Raw genomic sequence first — 22,455 nt, 5'->3', positions numbered from 1 at the left:
TTGTATTTTAAAATTTGAAATTTGGCGCGTCTATTCAGTGCCAAATTTTGAAATAACATGCTATCAGCACATCCCTTAACCCTCATGGAACTAGGTTTACAGGGATGCCAAAATAGCAGTCCTGTTATTTCAAAAAATATTTCAAAATATTTAAAAACATGGGGTAGCTATTTCGTAATACCTCCGTTATCCCAAAAGAGCCACGCTGTGTAGACATACCCTGAGGTGTTATAGGACCTGTCTGTCTTTCTCAGAAAACAGCTGTCTCTGAGACTTTTACATATTTGGAAGATAGATATAAAATGGGATAAAAAGTTATATTCCCACTGCATTATCTACATGTGTAATTGGCTCTAAATTGTACAACAGACTGAATGTGAGTTTGGGATTCAGAAACTGCTGAATCCTATCTCATATCTGCTGTTGACTTGCAGAGTCACCTGTCCACACTATGGAGTTTTTCTGGGATACCTCCAGTATCTCGGAAAAACTCCGCCTCGTGCAGGGAATGCGTCTGCTCTTCTGACATTTTTTGCAGAAGAGCAGACACTCTCTTTTGGAAACCCTGTAAACCACATTTCACGAGGAAGAAGGGCTCTTCTGAAAAAGGACGTTTTTCCAAAATTTGGCCTATTGTAGATGGGCCAAATTTTAGAAAAGCCTTTTCCAAAAAAAGTCAAAAAAAGGTACGCAAATTGCATACCTTTTACGAATGTCAGACTTATTATTAAAATATGTGTAGTGTAGACATAGCTCCAGTCTCTTAACTTCCTTTATTTTACAGAGAGAGGGTAGCACAAGGCACATAACTTGGTTATGCAATCACTGGGCCATCTATGTAGCTGGAGTCTCTGTTTCATGAGATGGTGGGTTTCTGCTTCATACCCACTGATGCCATGTCAACACTCACCGGAGATCAACACTGCTATGATTGAAGCAGTAAGGGTTAATTTAGTGGGTCTGGTGAAGACCTGCTAAATTGATGGCAGAGCATTCTCTGGTTGATTCCAGTTCTCCCCAGAACAAGAACACTGCAATAAGTCAACCTAAGCTATGTTGACTCCAATTGCATTATTCACATAGCTAGCATATGTTACTTAGGTTGACCTACTGCAAAGTGTAGACAAGGCATTAGCACTTGACCATTCTAACTTAGTGAAACTCTGGGGGGTAAGACTTTCATGTAAAACTGCTTCTCACATCATGCCAATTCCTTAATTGGCTCAAGAGTTGATAAGGTACAAACTTGAGGTGACGCTTCTTTCTCCAGAGCATTCGGTGCCGCTGCAACTGTTCTGAGGAAGGGTGATTGAAGTCCCTCACTCAGGGGTGGACTGGCCCGGTGGGACACCGCGAATTTCCCAGTGGGTGGTCGTCCGAAGGGCCAGCTGGAGGCTGCTGGAGGAGGAGGGGGATTGTGACAGGGTACCACAGCCCCACACTTTAAATTCCCCGGCGCTGGGTGCCGGCCATGTCTCGGGCTCAGTGGGGCTGAGGGAGTGCATGCACGGCATGCTCAAACACCACACAACAGGTGAGAGGGGAGACACCCAGGCATGGCATCATGGCCCAGGACTTTAAAATCGCTCGGCCCAGAGTTGCACCGCGCAGCCCAGCTCGAGGCCCAGCATGTGGTCTGGAGCCCCGGAAGCAGCTGGGACCTGATCACAGACTCCAGCCCTGCAAACTGTAATGCAGAAGGTTGGTGAGGAGGGGGGGAAAATAGGAGGAAGGGGTAGAAGAGGAAGGGGCTTGTGCTGAGGGGAAGGGGGCAGGTCAGGAGAAGAAAGGGGAAGGCATCAAGGGACAGGATGGAGGAGAGACAAATGCCAGGGGGCCAAGTGGAGACACTGAGGAAAAGGACAGGAGGGGAGGAGTCAGTGGGAGGGGGAACGGGGTGATGCTAGGAGAGGAGAGGGGAAGGGTATTGGGGGCTGGAGGGGGAGGTGCTGGCATAAGGCTTGAAAGAAGGGGTGGGCATGAGGAAGGCGGGGATGAAGCAAGTCATGTGAGGGCACAGGGGCATGACAGGAATGGGGGGCAGAGGATGGTGAGGGGGTGAGCATCAGGGAAAAAGAGGGCAAAGGGGGTAGGGGCAATGAAGGAAGGGGGAGGCACCAGGAGGTGCAGGGGTAAGGGAAGGTGCAGGTGCAGGGGCTTCTGGGGGTAAAGCAGAAGGGCAGACACCTGCAGGGGAGGGACCAGCACCAGAGGAGAGAGGCAGGGCAGGTGTGTAGAAGAAGGTGTTAGGAGAGGGGATGAGGAGGGGTAGCTCACATGATCAGAGTGGGACTACTGGAGAAGTGGGCACAGTGGGGGGAGAAGGGCTGGGGGAGGCAGGTCTCAGGAGGGCTGAGGGCAGTGAGAAGGGCAGGAGTCTGAGGGGTTGGCGGGCAGCAGGCACCAGGGGAGCTGATGGAGCAAGGAGAGGAGACATGGCAGCAGAGGGAAAAGGTAGAGGTTTATAAGATATTTATTAATAACTTAGGTGGCACAGTGGCACATCCAAACAAGCCACATCAACTCAGTACTGGTACACAACACAAAATTTGTTCTGTTCATGGGAGGAAACTCTTAGGGGGAACACTTCTCCCAGCCTCTCCGCCCCGAGTTAATGTCACATACATTGGGTTAATGCAATTGCAGGATAGTTGCATGAGGAGGTTTGGGGAGGGGGGCAAACTAATCCCTCTAAGGACTTTTCCCATGATCCTCCTACCAATAGGAGTCATATATAACACCTTTTACTTCTGGTCATGTGTCCATCTTGCCCCGAGAGTGTTACCTCCAGAGGCCTGGCTAATGGGAGTCAGGGGGTGTGGCTAATGGGGGTCAAAGAGTAAATTTTAAAAAAATTCTTTGATGTGAAAAAGTGGGCCGTTCTCAACCCATTTCCCGTGCCTATTTTGATTACCAGTCCACCCCTGCCCTCACTCCAATAATACCGTTGATGCATGGGAGCAGAGTGACGTGCTTGGCTCAGTTCTTCCACTTTTGCATGCAGCAGCAGGAGAAACCATAGCTGTTTCTTCCTCTCCTTCTGCCTTCAAGGAAGGAAAACCCTCTCTAGTTTATGGGGACCTCCGAGAGCGAGCGCAGGGAAGGCAGGATAAGCAGCATGGCAATGAGGGCAGAAGAGAGACAAGGGTGTAAAGGAAACAGCACAGGTACAAGGGTTAAAGAAACAATGGGGCTACAGTGGACACACAAATCTCAGGTTGAGAAATATGGAACAGTACACCCAAAAGAACCTTGGAAAGAGACAAGGGATCTGAAGGCTGAGAGCTCTGATAATGAAAGTGAATTTAATTTTGTGGGAGTTTTGTTTTCTTTAATTGTTAGACTTTTGGCTACACTAATTGACTGTGTAACTGACTGAAACTCACACATTATCTGATGTGCCCTCCTAAATCACCTCTTTTCCATATTTATAAATCTTCCTTCCCCCTCCAGCCACTCAGCCCCTCCCCCCATAAACTTTAAATGACTACACTTGATGCTGTTTGCACGTGTGCTGGATGAAGCATGGGGGCGGGAAGAGTCTCTCTAACTGCTCCCCACCAGACACAAAATTAAAGCTCTGCAAGACTTATCTAACTCTCAGAGCACTGTTCTGAAGATTGTTGTTAATGAATATACACTGAATTGAAAACTCAGGGCTTATAAACACCCAGCATTTATTAATTGGTTAAAGGGTGGAATGAATGCACCCTCAAAATAGTTCACTTTGTGGCATTTTAGTTTTGTGAAATTGGGGGGTATCGCTAACTTTAAAAAAACTTTAAATATACTTTTGCAGTAGTGGCAGTTATTACCACAGTCATCTTTTATACACTGCCTCAGAATCCGCTTTAGAAGAACTATTAAAGGTACAAGAAGAATTGGTTGTTTCCTTCTTTAGAAACCTTCATTGCTAGTGTTTTATCATCAACTAATATGAAGTTTAAATCCAGAACAGGCCTACATTAGCACAGGTAAGATGAGCAGAGACATGACATAAAAAATTTCATTAAAAACAGCCCGTGTTCTCTGGAGAGTGAATTGGAGACTAGCATCAGAGACTTCACCTGCATCTTTAATAGACCATTTGTTTTGAATGATTTTTATTGGCATTTCATTGCCAAAATGACCTTTCCTTTTTTTATGGTGGACATATAAAATTAAAGGAAATAGTGAAAGGAAAAAATCATTTAAAGATGAGTTTGTGTTTTCAGAGTTTTTGTTTTGTTCAAAATGCTAAATACAGTAGAACTTTAATTATTCAAATGTTAAGTGGGATGTTGAATTTATTGGTTAATATAGAGAATTTTCAGTGTAAGAAGTGACCATCCTGTAGATACAAAGGAATTGTGGATAATCAAGATTTAGCTAATTGAGTTAGTCATACAGTATATAAATTGTAATTGTCTGGAATCACAGTAACATCAAAAAAAATGAGATGGGAAGGTTTGCTTTATCCAGTTTGTTTTCAGTTGTTCTAGAAAACATAAATACTAGTGAACATGAATAAAACTCTGCCAGTCACCATGTTTGGAAATTATGTAATAACCCCATATAGTCTGTAATGATATCCTGAAACCCTGTATTTAAACTAACCTGAATTACAATGAGAGATAAACAGAATATTTACCCATCCCTTATGAGCTGCTGCTGATATGTAAATTTATTCTTCTACTTTGCACAAATATACTTTTGAGCTACTGCTTAAACACTTCAAGGTCCTTAGCCAAACAGTTTTAATGATGCCTCCAATATTATGAAAGTGTGACATTTGATGAATGCTTTGTATAGTTGTGATATCGGGGAAAGTGTAAACAAAACACGCACATAAAGTCATCGTGCAACACCTAGATAATTTATAATTTTACTGTTTATATCCATCTTGACATTTTTTATCTGCCAAAGGCAGGTTTCATTTGGAATCTTAATCTGAGATTTATTTGGTGGATCTGGAAGTCATAGCTAGGGTTCCCACAGGAAATGGTCCATCTACCAACAGATTAAATGGCAGTCCTGCAGTTGTTAAGGGAGCTCTGCATTTAGCACACATGCATACTCATTCAGTCAGCACTGTGGAGAAAAATTAAAGTAGTAACCCAGGTTTAGGAACAATGTAGCTAAAAAGTCCCATATTTGCTGAATGACAAAGGGTTATATAGCAGCATTTCATTTTATTATTCGTGCTTGAATTTCTTGTTTGCTTTGTTGAGTCTGCTGACGAATACTAATAAATGCCTGCAACAATCCAGACGAGAGATGCCTGGCAACAAAGCTATGCGGTGGACCTCCCTGATCTTCTCCAGTTCACAACCTGACCTTTTGAAAAATTGGCTGGGCTAAGCTGCAGAATTTGGGTGTAATGGTTATTGTTAACTCCAGCTTTAGGATTTATTAATTTGTGTGATCAAGACTTACCTATACTTCAAAGTTTCAAAAGACCAAACACAATCATCCATCCATTAGAACTAACATTGTGTTTCAGTGAATCCCACTTAGTGTCTGACCAGAGAGTCTGCTATTTTGATGTGTTGAGAATCTAACATGCTTTTAAAGTAAGAAAGAAACCAATCCAACAAAAATCGTTTTTTCAAATGCTAGTACTTTTTAAAAAAAAAAGTTAATTACAAAATGAGAATGGAATGCCAAAGGAAGTATGTTTTATATACCTATTAAGAATTGCATCATGATTAACTGCAGTGAATACCAAATCATAATATGCAGTTTAGATACCTCTTTCAGCATTTATTTGAATCTTGTAAATATTAGTCTTCACATTTACTTGAGCATTTTGGATGCCAAGAAAGACAGTAAATGGCTAATAATGAGTGAGAAAAAGAGAGGACAGATATAATTGCTAAAATAAGCAGTGTCTTGGAAGAATTTTAAAAATGGCTATTCTGCCAGAATAACTCCAAAAGTTCTTAAGCACACTCAATTTCTTTCTTTCTAAAGGATGTTGCCTGGTTTCCAAAGAAATACAGGTGAAATAAAGAAGCATTCAAAGTGACACAGATGTCCTTCTTTAAATTGCTAGCAGAGAATGAATTCAGTGTTCTCTTTAGATTCCATTCAGAATTAAAGAAATGAACCAATAACTTTTGAGTTTTGTCCATATTGTAGCAAAGTTTTTTTTATCATGTGAAATAAGTGACATTTCAGAATAAAACTTACACAAGTTTTTCTTTGTGAACTATTAGCAATGTTTCTGTTCATTTCATCACCATTTGGGGGTCTTAGAAAATGTAAACTAAACCCAAAAAAGCCCCAGTCTTTAAATTGCAGTGCTGTACTAATGAAAATATCTGTTAAAGCAGTTTTCATAATAGAAAAATCATGAGAATTACAATTTCATGTTAATTAAGAGGACAATTATTTTTACACAAAACATGAAAAATTATTTAAAATAGTTTGTAAATGTGCCTTTAGGGTTTTTTGTGAGCATATTAATGAAAGTTTATGGTCATCCTGAGTTCTGGAAGAACACCAATACAAATATTTGAATTTTTTCTTTATTCCTTGATAGGGAAACATTACTCTGCACATTCACTGTTAAAAACAAAAACATTATTCTTTGGCTCCATTTTGTTGTATCTCATAGGGTGTTAATGAAGCCAATGAAAAAGGAAAGAGAAACTTAGCATGGGAGTTATCTCAGAAGGCACCAGAATGGAAGCAGCCAAAGAAAGAGCCAGTACTGCGGTAGTTGGCCTGGTGGATAAAGCTCTAGAATTCACAAGGCTGGGCCATTTCTGCCACTGGCCTATGGGTGATATTGGGCAAGTTACTTCATGTCTCTGGGTAATTGGGACTCAATGTGGAAATGGGGATGAGATTAGCCTTCTTCAGTTCAAGGACTTTGATTTCTACTGCTGAAAAGTGCTATCTAAACAAGATCTAGTTGGTATTATTATTAATAATGGGTCCTGGCACAGAGTGACTAGCCCTTTCAGAGTGTCCGGGCCAGCCTCACTTGTGATCCTCCCCGCTGATCCTAACGGGCTAATGATCAAATTACCCTGTTCAATTATTGACCCAGATGGGAGGAAGTCAGAGGAATGAGGATGCTTAAAAAGAGTGAGAGGACCCCTCAGTTGGTGAGGGGAGCTGACTCCTCTGGCAGGCCCTGAAGAAGGGTCACTCATAAGCAGATGACCTGGAGGAGGAATGAGGAGCTACAAGAGACCACTGTGGCCTCTGAAGCAAGATGGACAAAGAGTCAAAGAGGAAAAATATTTTGAGAAAATCTTGTGTCTATTTTCAAGGTTTTTGCCTCAATTAGTATTTATGGACAATAAAACTATTCTTGAATAAAGCCCCTAGATATCACACAGAGTCCTCCATGGGCAAAGGACATCTGTCTACTGCTTCTTAAACTGGGGTGTGTGTTTGTTTTGTTTGTGTTTAAAAAAAACAAACAAACATAGTAAGTCTGCTTTGCATTGTGTTTGAGGAATTCCTTAAGAGATCCTTGTCCGTCCCACTTAATTGCCAAGATTTTAAGGCCTTCAGTCTGATGGGGTCTCTTCTACATGACTTACAATAAGTGTGAGCCAGGTGGCTTGTCTTCAGTCCTTGTGACAATGGCTGACTATTATGGACAGACAAGGTATTTGTGATGTACTGCTACTGCTGAGCACTTTCTCTCACTTAATTCTCAATGGCTTATGCGGAAGTCAGGCTAGGTGGAGTTAAGTGTTAAGAATGGGGAAAGGGTTCAGTTAAGTGTTACAAAGACAACAGCAGTGAGAAAGATGCCCATCAACTGAGTCACAGAGGTCTAAAATTGGAAGCAGCTCTTGGCCAAGATGCTTTTCAATCTCATACGTGCTGTATCTGTGATGAACCCCAGTGGGAATGAGGGAGGATAAGGCAGATATATCTAAATCCTTGCATATAGCACAAACAAACATCACCCTCTCACCTCTTCCACACAATAGGAGTAGATTCCTTCCCTCTGCTTCATTTTGTTTCACTGCATGTTTATTCAAATGAACCCTTTTATATGAGCTTTGTCCTCCTTTTCAGGCTATAGGCCTTCCAGTCAGGAAATGGGTGGACATTTTAGCAATCTGATTCTCTTGCACAGATTCTGCTTGATAGAAGTTTCAAAGGTAAAAAAGATTGCCAGTCTATTTTTTTCTGATCCTTAAGTTACCCAGGCCCAGCCATGGTCCAGATTTCTTTCACATCAGTTAAAAATGGGTTAGTTAACAAGGTTCAGGCTGAAGTGTTGTCTTTTCCATGAGACTTAGTGTGTTATGTAGCAAAAGTGTAATGATATGCAGTCAAATTGCATTAGATGTTATGAATATAAGATGGCATTATTGTCAGATGAATGGTTAGACGTTGCTTGAAAATAGTGACGGCAATTACCTTGTCAGAACAAACATCTTGTTTCAACCCAAATGTATACCACTTGTGGAATTTCTGAAGCAGGAATATCTGGATTGTTTCAAGTCATTGGAAATTTTTAGAAATTTCCCTCCATGAAAGTTGGGGTTTTGTTTGTTTGTTTGTTTGTTTGTTTTTTGGTGATAAAACTAATAAATTAACAAAATCAATCGCTGTTGCAAAAATGAGGAGGGATTGCAGGGAAGCATTTGGATGAGGGTTTGCTGTCTGATATTAATACCGTAACACCAGTCTTTGGTTTGACATACATATCTGGACTTTCAGATGTAACCAGATATATGTATTGTGGCAGATGATGATAGAGCAAGTATTTAATACTAGCAATAAAAAGATTTCTTTCTTTTTTAGTTCTTGTGAGGATAGATTTTATATTTCGTTTTAAACAAATTAATGGTTTGTCAGTGTTTGTAACCGAAATACTGTGGTTTTGTATGCAAACTAGAAACAGATTTGGGGTATTTCTTTTACTACGGGGGCTGTATGTTGTAACGGCTCTGCTGAGATAACTTCATAGCATACGCAGGGCTTGCACTCATGAAAGAGGTTTTGCTGAGTGACAGTAGCTAGATTGCTGGAAGCATTCTTCCATCAGCCTAACTGCATTGGTGGCAGGGTCGAAGTCAGCATAGCTACATTGCTCGGGGTGTGTGGACTTTTCTCTCTGTTGAGTGACATAGCTGTATCAGCCTACAGGAAAGATAATGGAGCAAATAAGGATTGCATTTGCAAACATCTGGAAGATAATAAAGTGATAAGTAACAGTCAGCTTAGATTTGTCCAGAACAAATTGTGTCAAAGCAACCTGATAGCTTTCTTTGACAGGATAACAAGCCTTATCTGTAAGGAGGAAGGAGTAGATGTGGTACATCTAGACTTTAGTAAGGCGTTTGTACAATCTCATTGACCTTCCAATTAACAAACTAGGAAAATATAACCTAGGTAGAGCTATTGTAAGGTGGATGTTTATCTGGTTTATAATCATTCTTAGAGAGTAGTTATCAATGGTCCATAGTCATGCTAGTAAGACATAATGAGTGGGGTTCTGCAGGGATCTGTTTTGGGACCAGTTCTTTTCAATGTCTTCATCAATGATTCAGATAAAGGCATAGAGAGTACACTTATGAAGATTGTGGACGATACTAAGATGGGAGGGGTTGCAAGTGCTTTGAAAGATTATAATACAAAATGAGCTGGATGAATTGGAGAAATGGTCTGAGATAAATAGGATGAAATTCAATAAAGACACATGGAAAGTCCACTCCACTCAGGATGGAACTATAAGTTTCACACACACAGAATGGGAAATTACTCCTTGGTTGTCATTGTGGATCACAAGCTAAATATGAGCCACCAGTGTAATACTGTTGCCCCCCCCCAAAAAAAGCAGCATATTGGAATGCAGTATTAGCAGCAGTATTCTAAGCAGTACTCAAGAAGTAATTCTTCCATTCTCTCTGCACTGATTAGGCCTCAGCTGAAGTATTATGTCCAGTTCTGGGTGCCATGTTTCAGGAAAGATGTGGACAAATTGGAAAAAATCCCAGGAGGAACAACAAATATGATTTAAAGGTATAGAATACATGACCTGTGAGGGAAGATTGAAAGAACTGGGTTTGTTTAATCTGGAAAACAGAAGACTGAAAGGGAACATAACAGCTCTTAATTACCTAAAAGGATGATATGAGGAGGGAGAAAAATTATTCTCCTTAGTCTTTGATGATAGGACAAGAAGCAGTGGGCTTAAATTGCAGCAAGGGAAGTTTAGATTAGACATTAGGAAAAGCTTCCAAACTGTCAGTGTGGTCAATCTATGCAATCAGTTGCATAGTGAAGTTGTGGAATTTCCATCACTGGAGATTTTTAAGAGCGGGTAGACAACCCCATGTCAGGACTATTCAACACATGGCACTCAGCTCACACCATTTCTTTGTGGCTCGGAGTGTGGTTTGGGTTTCTGCGGGGCTCAACACATGGCCCACATGTGGGATTCTTTGAACATGGCTTCCACTGGGAACACACTCCACAATGGCAAGGCAACTCCCAGGCGGGGTGAGCATTGAAAGACACAAGCAGACGGGCTAGCTGGAACAGATGGGTACAGGGTGCTGGCATTTCTAGCCACCCAGGAGGAGGTGATGGGAGCACTGGGTCATTAGAATAATAGAATCATAGAGCTGGAAGAGATCTCAGGAGGTCATCAAGTCCAGCCCCCTGCCCAAGTCAGGACAAATCCCAACTAAATCAACCCAGCCAGGGCATTGTCAAGCTGAGACTTAAAAACCTCTATGGATAGAGATTCCACCACCTCCCTAGAGGTAACCCATTCCAGTGCTCCACCACCCTCCTAGTGAAATATTTTTTCCTAATATCCAACCTAGACCTCTCCCACTGTAACTTGAGACCATTGCTCCTTGTTCTGCCATCCATCACTACTGGGAACAGCCTTTCTTCCTTCTCTTTGGAACCTCTGAAGTTGAAGGCTGCTATCAAATCCCCCCTTCACTCTTCTCTTCTGCAGACTAAACAAACCCAAATCTCTGTCTCTCCTCATAGGTCATGTGCTCCAGCCCCCTAATCATTTTGGTTGCCCTCTGCTGGACCTTCTCCGATGCGTCCACATCCTTTCTATAGTGGGGGCCCCAGAACTGGACACAATACTCCAGATGTGGCCTCACCAGAGCTGAATAAAGGGGAATAATCACTTTTCTGGATCTGCTGGCAATGCTCCTCTTAATGTACCCCAATATGCCATTAGCCTTCTTGGCTACAAGGTACACTGTTGCCTCATATCCATCTTCTCATCCTCTATAATCCCCAGGTCCTTTTCTGCAGAACTGCTACTTAGCCATTCAGTCCCCAGACTGTAACAATGCTTGGGATTCTTCTGTCCCAAGTGCAGGACTCTACACTTGTCCTTGTTGAACCTCATCAGATTTCTTTTGGCCCAATCCTCTAATCTGTTCAGGTCACTCTGGATCCTATCCCTGCCCTCCAGCATATCTGCCTCTCCCCGCTAGCTTAGTGTCATCTGCGAACTTGCTGAGGGTGCAATCCATCCCCTCATCCAGGTCATTAATAAAGGTGTTGAACAAAACTGGTCCTAGAACAGATCCTTGGGGCACTCCGCTAGAAACCGACCGCCAACCTGACATTGAGCCATTGATCACAACCCGTTGGGCCCAACAATCTATCCAGCTTTCTATCCATCTTACAGTCCATTTATCCAATCCATATTCCCTTAACTTGCTGGCAAGAATATTGTGGGAGATCGTATCAAAAGTTTTGCTAAAATCAAAGTATATGACATCCACTGACTTTGCCATATCCACAGAGTCAGTTACCTCCTCATAGAAACTAATCAGATTGGTCAGGCACAACTTGCCCTTCATGAATCCATGTAGACTATTCCTGATCACTTCCCCTCTTCCAAGTGTGTCAAAATGGATTCCTTGAGGATCCCCTCCATGATTTTTCCAGGGACTGAGGTAAGGCTGACTGGTCTGTAGTTCCCTGGATTGCTCTTCTTCCCTTTTTTAAAGATGGGCACTACATTTGCCTTTTTCCAATCATCTGGGATCTCTCCTGATCTCCGCAAGTTTTCAAAGATAATGTCCAAAGGCTCCGCAATGACACTTGCCAACTCCCTCAGTACCCTCAGATGCATTAAATTCAGGCCCATGGATCTGTGTATGTTTACCTTTTTAAAATAGTTCCCTAACTTGTTCTTCCCCACCAAGGGCTGTCCACCTCCATCTTATACTGTGTTGCTTAGTGCATTTGTCTGGGAACTGACCTTGTCTGTGAAGACAGAGGCAAAGAAAACATTGAGTACTTCAGCTTTTCCTGTGACATCTGTCACTAGGTTACCTCCCTCATCCAGTAAGGGCCCTACGCCCTCACTGATCACCCTCTTATTGCTAGCTTGCCTGTAGAAACCTTTCTTGTCATCCTTCACATCCCTTGCTAGCTGCAATTCCAGTTGTGCTTTTGCCTTCCTGATAACTTGCTGCGCATCAGAATGGTTTCTTCCTGTGTCTTTAGTAAGGCTTCTTTAAAATACTGCCAACTCTCTTGGACTCCTTTCCCCTTATGTAAGCATCCCAGGGAATCCTTCCATCAGTTTTCTGAGGGAGTCAAAGTCTGCTCTGAGGGAGTCAAAGTCTGCTTTTCTGAAGTCCAGGATATGTATACTCTCCTTTCTTCCTTTGGTCAGGATCCTGAAATCTACCATCTCATGATCAGCGCTTCCCAGGTTGTCACTCACCTCTACTTCCCCTACTAGTTCCTCCCTGTTTGTGAGCAGCAGCTCAAGCAGCGCATGGCCCCTGGTTGGCTCCTTCAGCACTTATACCAAGAAGTTATCCCCAACATTCTCCAAAAACTTCCTGGATTGTCTGTATACTGCTGTATTGGTCTCCCAACAGATATCAGGGTGATTAAAGTCCCCCATGAGAACCAGGGCCTGCGATCTGGAAGCTTCTCTCAGTTGTCTGAAGAAAGCCTCGTCTACCTCATCCACCTGATCCGGTGGTCTATAGCAGACACCAACTACAACATCACCTCTATTGCTTCCACATCTAAACTTAACCCATAGACTCTGAACAGTCTTTTCTCCCTCTAAATACTGGAGCTCCGAGCAATCATACTGCTCTCTTATATACATTGTGTGAAAGAATCTGTTTGCATATATTTGCATATATATTTGCATGAATATAAAACTATGCTTAAATTGGGGCCCTCGGCATATGCTATGAGTATCATTGTGTCCCCCAGGGTTTTCAAAGTTGAGGAGCCCTGGCCTAGATAGTGTTTGATCCCGCAATGAGTGCAGGGTATTGGACTTGATGACCTCTGAAGATTCCTTCCAATTCTATGATTCTTAAGTGTAAAAGGAATAAATAATGAAAAGTATAGATTTTTGTTAGCATTCTTTTTTTATCATCTGAGTTTTTGGTACCGTAAGTAAGGAAAAATTTTTTAAGGGGGTTTAATATGATTTTCAACCAGTGTGTTCCTTTAACAATGACAGTATGAGCCCATAAGTTTGTAATTTAATAATCTGCTTTCCAAAAAGATTAATGCATTTTCCAGAATTTATATTGGTCTTTGTCTTTCTCAGTCTCTTCTCTCTTCCTTCCTTTGTTTATTTTCAAGTCCCATCTCTCTTGGCCATCTCTATCCTCTGCAGATAATTCCTATCTTACCTAGACGCTGCTCAGTTATTTCCTTTCCCTTTACATTTGTGTAGGTCCCCAGATATTTTCTGACCAACGAAGTGCTGATTAGCTGAGTATAGCAAGTGGAATGTTGAAAATCCCAGAGGGCTATTCATTACCCATTTTAAACCAGCATTGTTCCCCCTTTTCTTTATTGTCCGTGTAGCTTTAGGATTCCCCAGTAGTTTGCTTCCCCACCCCAATGTTCCTTACATTTCAGTAATGATAGATACAATAATGATTGCTGTAACTTACTTAGACTGCTAGGTGTTTTCCATAAATAGAGAGCGCCATGGTTTATTCTTCAAAGAGTGTACAATTTAAAAAGACAAAGACAGATAAGGAGTAGAGGAAAGGATGCATTTATATGGCAGGCTCGTATTTTATTGATTCCATGTTTGCTACTTGTTTCATCTTCCATCATTCACAAGTTAAACATGCTAAATTTCCCACCACCATGTTCTCTTCACAAACCAATTCCCCTTTAACTTTCTCCAGCACACACCTACCTGCCAGCTTCCATGATAGTGTCTTTATATCCCTTAACATTTGTGCCAAGAGAAATAGATGCAATAGAAAATCAGCTTTTTAGTTTCACCTTTTTAGTCTGGAGTTTGTATAGAAAAAGGTTTGGTTGGCATGTAAGAAGAATTAAAAGCCATATTGTGGTACCACTTCAGTGAAACTATATTCTAGAATATCTGAAAAGATGGAGTGAGTTCCATCTTTGGCACTTGATCATCCATATGCTTTTTTTATACTGTATATAAGGTTTGATCATCCAAATACAATAATTACTCATTTAACACATGCCCACTTAACATGTTTTCGCAATAGCACGATTTTTTTTTAGGGAATGTTTTTGAATAACACAACCGTCCCTGAAATAACATGAAAATAATCAAGTGGTGGACTACTTTGCGCGGCGGTATAAGTTGGTGAAAACAGTGGTAATATGCATGAGCAGATGAATACACGTGGTCACAGCGCTCCTCCGCTCACTCGTGTTTATCTTTGTGTTCTAACAAACCATGGCGACTTGTGTTGCTAGATATCTAATGTTGATGTTGACGACCCAGCACCAACAAAAAATTGACTTTGCCACCACCACCTGAAATGCAACCACCACCTTTTCCATTATTTTTAATGAGAAAATTGACCCCACATTGCACGTTTTCGCTTAGCACGAACATTTTCAGAAATGCATCTATAGTGTTAAGTGAGGAATTACTGTACTTTTTTGTATGTATTGAAGGTACGCTAGTGCTGATTAATGTACGCCTCAGGGTTCACAGGAGGAGTAAAGCAACACACCCAGACCTGGGGTTTACATTATTAGTTTGGGAGTTGAGGGTGGCTCTGTATCTAGTACAAATGATCATGTGCATTTTGGTGGATAAAATACTTAGGAAATTGATAGAAGTCACTATACTCAGTAAACCTGATTGCATTTACAAAGTTTTATTTAAAGCACTCTATCCCAGACACACACATAAGGAAAATGGCATAGATTGTAGTGCTTTAGCAAAGAAAGGATGCAGCTTTATTGAACAAGCAACAACTTCAGTCTTAATGTCCCTGGGCAGATGGTCCTTCCAATTCTAAGGGAGGGAGGCTGCCACCTTTCCTCTCTGTCTTATAAAACCAGCAAGGAAGGACCAGGTCCTAATAGTGTCTTCCAAGTCATGTCAATTGCAGGCTCTTAGACCAACTAATGGCAAAATTGCTTGCTTTTGTAAAACTCTTCACCACTGGCAGTGTGTGCTGAGATTGGCCCCTGTCCCATGCAAATTTCAGTCCATCATAATGATGACTGGATTTGCTGGGTATTCAAAGAAGACATAGAATTTCCAAGTCCTTCCTACGTCTAGATTGGCAATCAGAGCACCACACCTTACTGGTGCTCAAAACACTATTGTTCAGCTCACCCTCCTGCAAGAACTTAGAATGTACATTGGTGAAATTTAAAAGCTGCAGATCTGAAAAACAGGAAAAGGAAAACCCTTGATAGTGATCACCTTGTGTCCTGGAGCATGTGAATTGAGATCTCTTGCAATTTAGATCTGTCCCCACGTAATTACAAAGGTTGTTAATTTGTTATATACATTAACTCCTCCAGGCTTGCCAATGGAAGGGGAATAGAGGTCAATTTTCCTAGAGCCCGATGATTCAGAGAGACCCAGGGCTCTGGCTGCATGGTGCCTGGAACCCTAAGCCCTTTAAATCGCTGCTGTATTGCCGCCACAGCACCCTGGGCAGCTCTTAGGCAGCAATGGAGGTGGGGTGCTGCAGTGTGAGTGACACTGAGGCCCTGCTGTCCTTGGTCATTACCCTTTTGCCTGAGTTCCCCCCCCCGCCCCCTCAACCCCCCAACCTAGCCCAGAGTCCTGGCATGGCTGTTCATTCCTCTAAACTCCTCACTTAACACCATTTTGTTTAGAAGCAGAGTTAAGCGAATCCAGTTTCCCCATAAAAATTAATGTAAATGGGGGTGGGAGATTAGGTTCCAGGGAAATTTTTTTCTCCAGACAAAAGACATACACATACACTACTAATTAGAGGATGGTCTGTGAACTTGCTCATGAGCTCCCTGAGCTACTAAAACAACTGTGTTGGCATCAGGTGGGATATTTCCTAGGGAACACCTTGCTGCACAGGCGCCAACTTCCGGAAGTGCCATGGGCTGCTCAATCCCTTGCTCTGCCCCAGGTCTGCTTCCACTCCTCCACCTCCCTCCCCAAGTGCATCCTTGCTCCTGCCCCCTCCTCCTCCGAGTCCTGAATCCTGTGAAACAGCTGATGGCTGTGGGTGGGAGACGCAGCCTCCCTCCCCTCCCTATCAGCACCTCCCACCTGCCGCATTCTGCTGTTTGGTGGTGTTCAGGAGATTTGGGAGGGAGGAGGAGGCTGTGCATTGCATGCTTCCTCCTCCCTCCCGAGCCTCCTAAACATCACCCAATAGCTGATTGCTGTGGACAGGAGGCACCAGGTGGGAGAGGGAGTTGCTGATCAGCTGGAAGGCACTGTGGGTGATCATGTAGGGGAGCTAATAAAGTAGTTGCTGGCACACCCTGGTTCCAAGCCCCACCTGCCAATGGGCAGTCAAACAAGGTTATAAGCAAACATAAAACACTTTAAACAAATATGTTCTCTAGGGGCACATCTACATAGCAAAGTTATTTCAGAATAACAGCCATTATTCCGAAATAAGTATGCGAACATCTAGTCAGCAATAGCGTTATATTGAAATAATTTTGAAATCATGGGAGGCTTATTCCAACTTCTGTAAACCTCATTCTATGAAGAATAATGCCTATTCCAAAATAGTTATTGCAGAATAGGGACACTGTGGATGCTCCACTTCTGCTTTTTGAAATAGCCCCTCACCAGGGCCATTCTAAGTTACTCCTCCCCAGTGCCTCCTTGGGCTCTAAATCGAAATAGCACATCTTCATTAGGGAAGCCTGCCTTGGACTAATTTTGAGGGTTCCCTGCAGTGTAGATATGGTATTTTGAAATAAGCTATTTCAGAATAACTATTCCAGAATACCTTATTCCGAAATAATTGTGCAGCGTAGACGTAGTCTAATAGATGAGGACATAACAAAACAATGTTAATTGAGATGACATTAAGTGAGGAGTTACGGTATTTGGATGATAAGCTCTTTACCACAGGAGCCAACTTTTTGTACTGTGTTTGTACAGCCTCTAGTCTTAGAAAGTCCTTGCCCATCCCTGGGGCTTCTAGGTCCAAAAGTAATACAAACTGGAAGTGAGTGGTGGTTGTTGAGTTCCTCCCAGTCGATAATCTATCCCCGCCTGAGGTGCTTCAAATAAATATTCATTATGGAGACTATTGCTATGGTATAGAAAGGGGGAAAAAAGTGCATGAGATTAAATCAAACTACTGAGAACAAACATTTCAGTAATGTGGCACCCATCCTACAAAGTTCAGGAGAATGGTTTGTACTACTTTGTATGCAAAGCAAAGGGTATCTAAAGTGAGAAAAACAGAGGAGACAATGCACTTGCGGACAAGATTCTTTTGTATGTACTTTTAGATAAAGAAGCAATTAAAGGTAGTTCAAGGAAAGCTCCCTTTAGTGGTTACGCAACCAAAAGAGATATGAACCCCTCACTCTGCCCAAGGGTTTAAAGTAAAGAAAAACTTCCCTAGCTAATAGTGACTGTATATATCCAGGATGCCCCCTGCCCCTCTTAGTTGGGAGCAGGCTCTTAGGGTGTGTCTAGACTACAGGGTTTTTTTGAAGGAAAAAAAAGTGGCCTTTTTTCGAAAAAACTTTACCTGCATCTAGACTGCAGCCATGTTCTTTCAAAAGTAAATCAAAGAATGCAGCAGTTTTTTCGATCATAGTAAACTTCATTTTACGAGGAATAATGCCTTTTTTTAAAGTACTCTTTCTAAAAGAGGCGCTATTAATGCAAACTGTGCTTTTTCAAAAGAGAGCAACTACACTGTTTCAAAAAAGTGGCTCGCTTTTTCGAAAAATCTACTTGTTGTCTAGACATTCTTCCGAAAGAGGCCTGTGGTCTAGACATAGCCTTAGAGACAGTACTCAATGTGTCTGTTATGCCTTTTTCATTACAGCGAGGAGTTCTTCTACTGTGTACTGCAATGGGGAGCAAGGGACTTTTCCCCCCAAGATTTCATAAATTCTGAAGCAGTGCCAAGGAATGGCTAGTTAGAAACTAGTGGTATGTGGGCCAATGAGCAGTGGCACACACCTGCTTCTGAAGCAGGATTGCCAACCCACAGAAATTTCATTTACGGACAAAATGGGAAACATTTACGGACAGACACATCTTTTTATGGACATAATTTTTATACTAAGACGACATAAATGGGCAAAAGTGAAAAGTAATCATTGTCATTCATACATCACAAGAACAATATGCTATTTTATTCACTTTCATTTAGTTAGTCATGGTCCTGGAAGTTTTCCATTTTGTGATCGTACATCTGGACACTGACGCTGTTAACTATCACTGAAGTGATTGTCCCATATCCATTTCTGACAGTAAACATCCAATTTCCGCTGCTCTGCAGTAAAATGGCTGAAGCAGCACAGAAGAAATTTAATTGCTATAGACTAATTGCTGTTTTGTGAAATTTTATTGCACTTTTACAAAATTTTCCGACACCTACATTTTTTTACTGACTTTTCAAACGTCCAATTTTGGCTAATTTTTTACAGACTCTCCATAAATTTACTAATGGTTGGCAACCCTGTTCTGAAGTCTTGCATAAGTTCCATAATAATATTAGTATAGGCTGGCCCCATGGAGCAAGCTTTAACCATAGTGCTGAGGCAGAATTTGCAGCAAGTACCTGAGTGTCATTGCTTCTCCTCAGGAAAGAGAGATTCTTGCAATGTTGATAGGTTTTAGGGAATTATTTTATTTTAATATTCTTGGATTGAAGTCTCTGCATCTCTATTTTATCTACAGTATGGTACCTGAAGTGTAATGGGTTTTTTGAGGTTATCCATAGAACAGTAACAGAGCACAGACCGTCTTTTTTTATCAGTTTTGAGAGAAAATAATGAATTCGATTGAATAAAATAAACAGCAAAACACACAAACCCTCCTAGTGCAACTTTCTTAAGAAATTTTAAACATAAAACTCTTAGTAGTCTCTATTGAATCTACATAAAGTAGCTAAGAATATTAACTGTTTCCCAGGATTTACAAATATTGTTAGACTCTGTGGGTGAGTGACACCCAGCATGCACTGGTTACGTATTCCTGTAGACTTCCACAAATTGTGGTGGCAAAAAACAGTAATCACACATGCTGGAGTATCACATTGCTATGAATGCTGGAGATGTGAGTGGAGCCAGCTGCTTTGGAAGCTAAGAGGAAAATTAACATAAGCTTTGAAGTCATAGGGCCTGATTTTTTATTTACCCTTAAGGGGCGTTCGTGTAAATGAAAATCAGGCCCATAACTGATATAATGCAGGCTTATCCTGGCTGTTACAGGTCATCTGTAAGGGCAAGTGATCTATCTTGTTAATGAATGATTGGGGAGAGAAATAAGGAAAAGGAAGAGAATTTTTTGACTTGCATGTAACAATCAGCAATGCCTGAATGTGGAGTGATTCCTGAGTTGGTTCTTTGGCTAACTTTCCTCTCCTTTCATCAATAGGATGAGGGAACAGTGGACTTAAAACTGGTGTTTCCTCTTTCTGTTACAAAGAAAAGCATGGGTGGATTATTAATATTCATATTCATTTTAAGTCTATGCTTTCTTTCAATTTAAAAGGAAATTGTTAATTTTTATCTTCAAATAGAAATCTATAAACTGGAACAGCAAACAGAAGATATTTGTCCAAAATTCCAGCTTGATTCAAGTTCTTCAAGAAGCCTACAACCACAGAATGAGTTGGCCATCCAAGGCAATGTTGAAGCAATGACGCTGTTAGATTTGCCAACAACCAGCTCATTAAGCATACAGAGCTCTAGCACCCAAAATATGTCTGTAGATCATGTTATTGTCCCTTGTACTGGTAAAGAATCAAGGTAAACACAAGTTGCTCTTATATATTTTTTCCTGGATTGAGACTATTTCACTATTATGGGTAAAATTTTCAAAAGAGTTGAAGGAAGTGATTTGCTCAGCTTGTATTGAAATTCGCCGGTATTTGGAATGAACATAATGCTGGTTGTGGATTCATAAAAATGGTCACCAGGTTTCTTCCTCACCTTGTGGTCATGTCTCCTGGAATCCAGTGAGTCTTCAGCTTCTTTCAGCTGTTTCTCATCAAACTCTACTCCAAAGCTGTAGTGGTGCTGATAAATATTTACATGGGCCTGTAACAAACATGTGAAAACATTACTGAAATTTAAACATGCACAAAAGAAGGTAAAATCTGTATCAGACAAACAGAGAAAAAGAAACCAGCTGTAGAAAGAGAGAGGTAGCCAAATGGTGGACAAGGATTAAAATAGTCTTTTTAAGTCACAAAAAAGTTCTGACACTAATTGCAGTTGGGTATCAGATTGGGCAACAGGTGAGAGCACCCAGCAATGGAGGCCACTTGCAAAAACCATGATGAAAGAAATGGGTCTTGTAGAGAGGGCATGAAGGAGGAGAGTGAGACTGTTGGGTGCACTGGAAAAAAGTCTTTCATTCTCATGTGAATGAACTATAGGAAGTGGTGAAACAAAGGGAGCAGTGAGGGGTGAGGAGTGGGCAGAACACCTGGTTTGAATTAAGGGAACAAAGGAAGATGGGAGGTAAAATGTAGGCAAAGGTGTAAAAGTGAGGATGAGGAGCTTGAAGAAAGCACTCAAAAAAGGAATCTAGGGGTTACCAGAGAGGGAGGAATGGCCCATGGAGTGAAAGAGATTGTGCTGTCACTACAGGGAGGCAGGGGGTAAGGTGGTTATGTCCTAGTTCAGATCAGAGACAGGCATGGTATGTGACCCATGGGGTTAGCAGTGGGAACTGAAAAGAAAGGATGGTTTTAGCAGTAGTGAATGCTGGGAGGCGAGAGAAGAGAGAATGCAACTCTTAGATGGGAGATGGGGAGGAGTTTATGCACTTATTGAGAAACTGGTTTATTTACTAGAGGTTGAAATTTCAAATGCAGCCTCTTTGGAGTCTGAATCCCACTTTCAAAAGTAACAAAGGCAGTCAAAAACCATTGATTTAAGAAGTCACACTGAAAGTTAAGCATCAGTTTGATCCCACAATATTTTCCTTACTTTATCACTCAGCTTTTTGATATTTACTTCCTTTAAGAATTTCCAATGTATAGACTTCATAGTTTATGTAGGTTAGTTTGTTAGTTTTAACAAATTTATTATTTCAAATACCATTGCTTTTGTAGGTTTAAAAGATTGGAAATTGGCAATGTCTAACTCTATGGCTAATTTATACATCCTGATCCTATGATAGTTAACTATCCGAGTTTGTAGACTTCAGATACTGGTGATAAAACCAACAAGGAGTCAGTCCTGTGGCATCTTAAAGATTAATACACTTATTTGGGTATAAACTTTCATGGGCTGGAACACACTTTGTCAGATGCATCAAGTGGAAGCCAGTTTGGCAGGGATATAGGCGTGTGCAAATATGGGAGTGTTATGCATGTGCTGACAAGGTCAGTTCAATCAGGATGGATATGGCCCACTCTCAATGGTTGATGAGAAGGTGAAAATACCAAAGGAGGAAAAATTGAGAGGCATTGTTGGCGCATAATGGCATATATCACACATGCAGGTGAATGAGCCCCAGGTGGTATGGCTGATGTGATTAGGTCCTATGATGATATCACTGAGAGTACCTCCACACTTGCTCCCTAGTTCAAACTAGGGATGCAAATGTAGGCGACCGAAATTGCTAATGAAGCGGGGATTTAAATATCCCACGCTTCATTAGCATGATCTTGCCAGTGCGTTACTCCGCTCAACAGCTGTTTCAAAAGTGGAAGTGCGTGCCGGGATGCATTAGTTCGAACCAAACCCCTTGGTTTGTACTCCTCATTTTTTGAGGAGTAATGTTAGTTCGAAACAACGGGATTGGTTCCAACTAACGCATCCTGGCGCGCACTTTCACTTTCGAAACAACGGTTGAGCAGAGCAACGCACTGGTGAAATCATGCTAATGAAGTGTAGGATATTTAAATCCCTGCTTCATTAGCAATTTCAGTCGCCTACATTTGCATCCCTAGTTCAAACTAGGGAGCAAGTTTAGTCGTACCCTTAGATAGATATGTGGACAGAGTGGGCAATGAGATTTGTTGTAGGAATTGGTTCCTGGATTAGTGTTTTTGTTACGTGGTGTGGTGTTGTTTGTGAGTA

The 22,455-nt window shown here is 41.5% G+C and overlaps 1 protein-coding gene across 4 annotated transcripts in view; it reads left to right on the top strand.

Moving 5' to 3' along the window:
• The window catches only part of MIPOL1 (mirror-image polydactyly 1), a 303,297-nt gene that overhangs the window by 51,633 nt on the left and 229,209 nt on the right, over positions 1–22,455 (top strand). For all 4 annotated transcript variants that reach the window (XM_075926916.2, XM_075926909.2, XM_075926913.2 and 1 more), the window contains one exon: positions 19,941–20,169. In XM_075926916.2, the coding sequence (XP_075783031.2) occupies positions 20,060–20,169 (110 nt within the window). In that variant the 5' untranslated portion in view covers positions 19,941–20,059. The remainder of the gene's footprint in view (positions 1–19,940; positions 20,170–22,455) is intronic.

Source organism: Pelodiscus sinensis, chromosome 5 (genome assembly GCF_052426305.1).
Source record: "Pelodiscus sinensis isolate ZL-2025 chromosome 5, ASM5242630v1, whole genome shotgun sequence".
Taxonomy (NCBI): domain Eukaryota; kingdom Metazoa; phylum Chordata; order Testudines; family Trionychidae; genus Pelodiscus; species Pelodiscus sinensis.
This window is presented reverse-complemented; position numbering and strand designations above follow the sequence as displayed.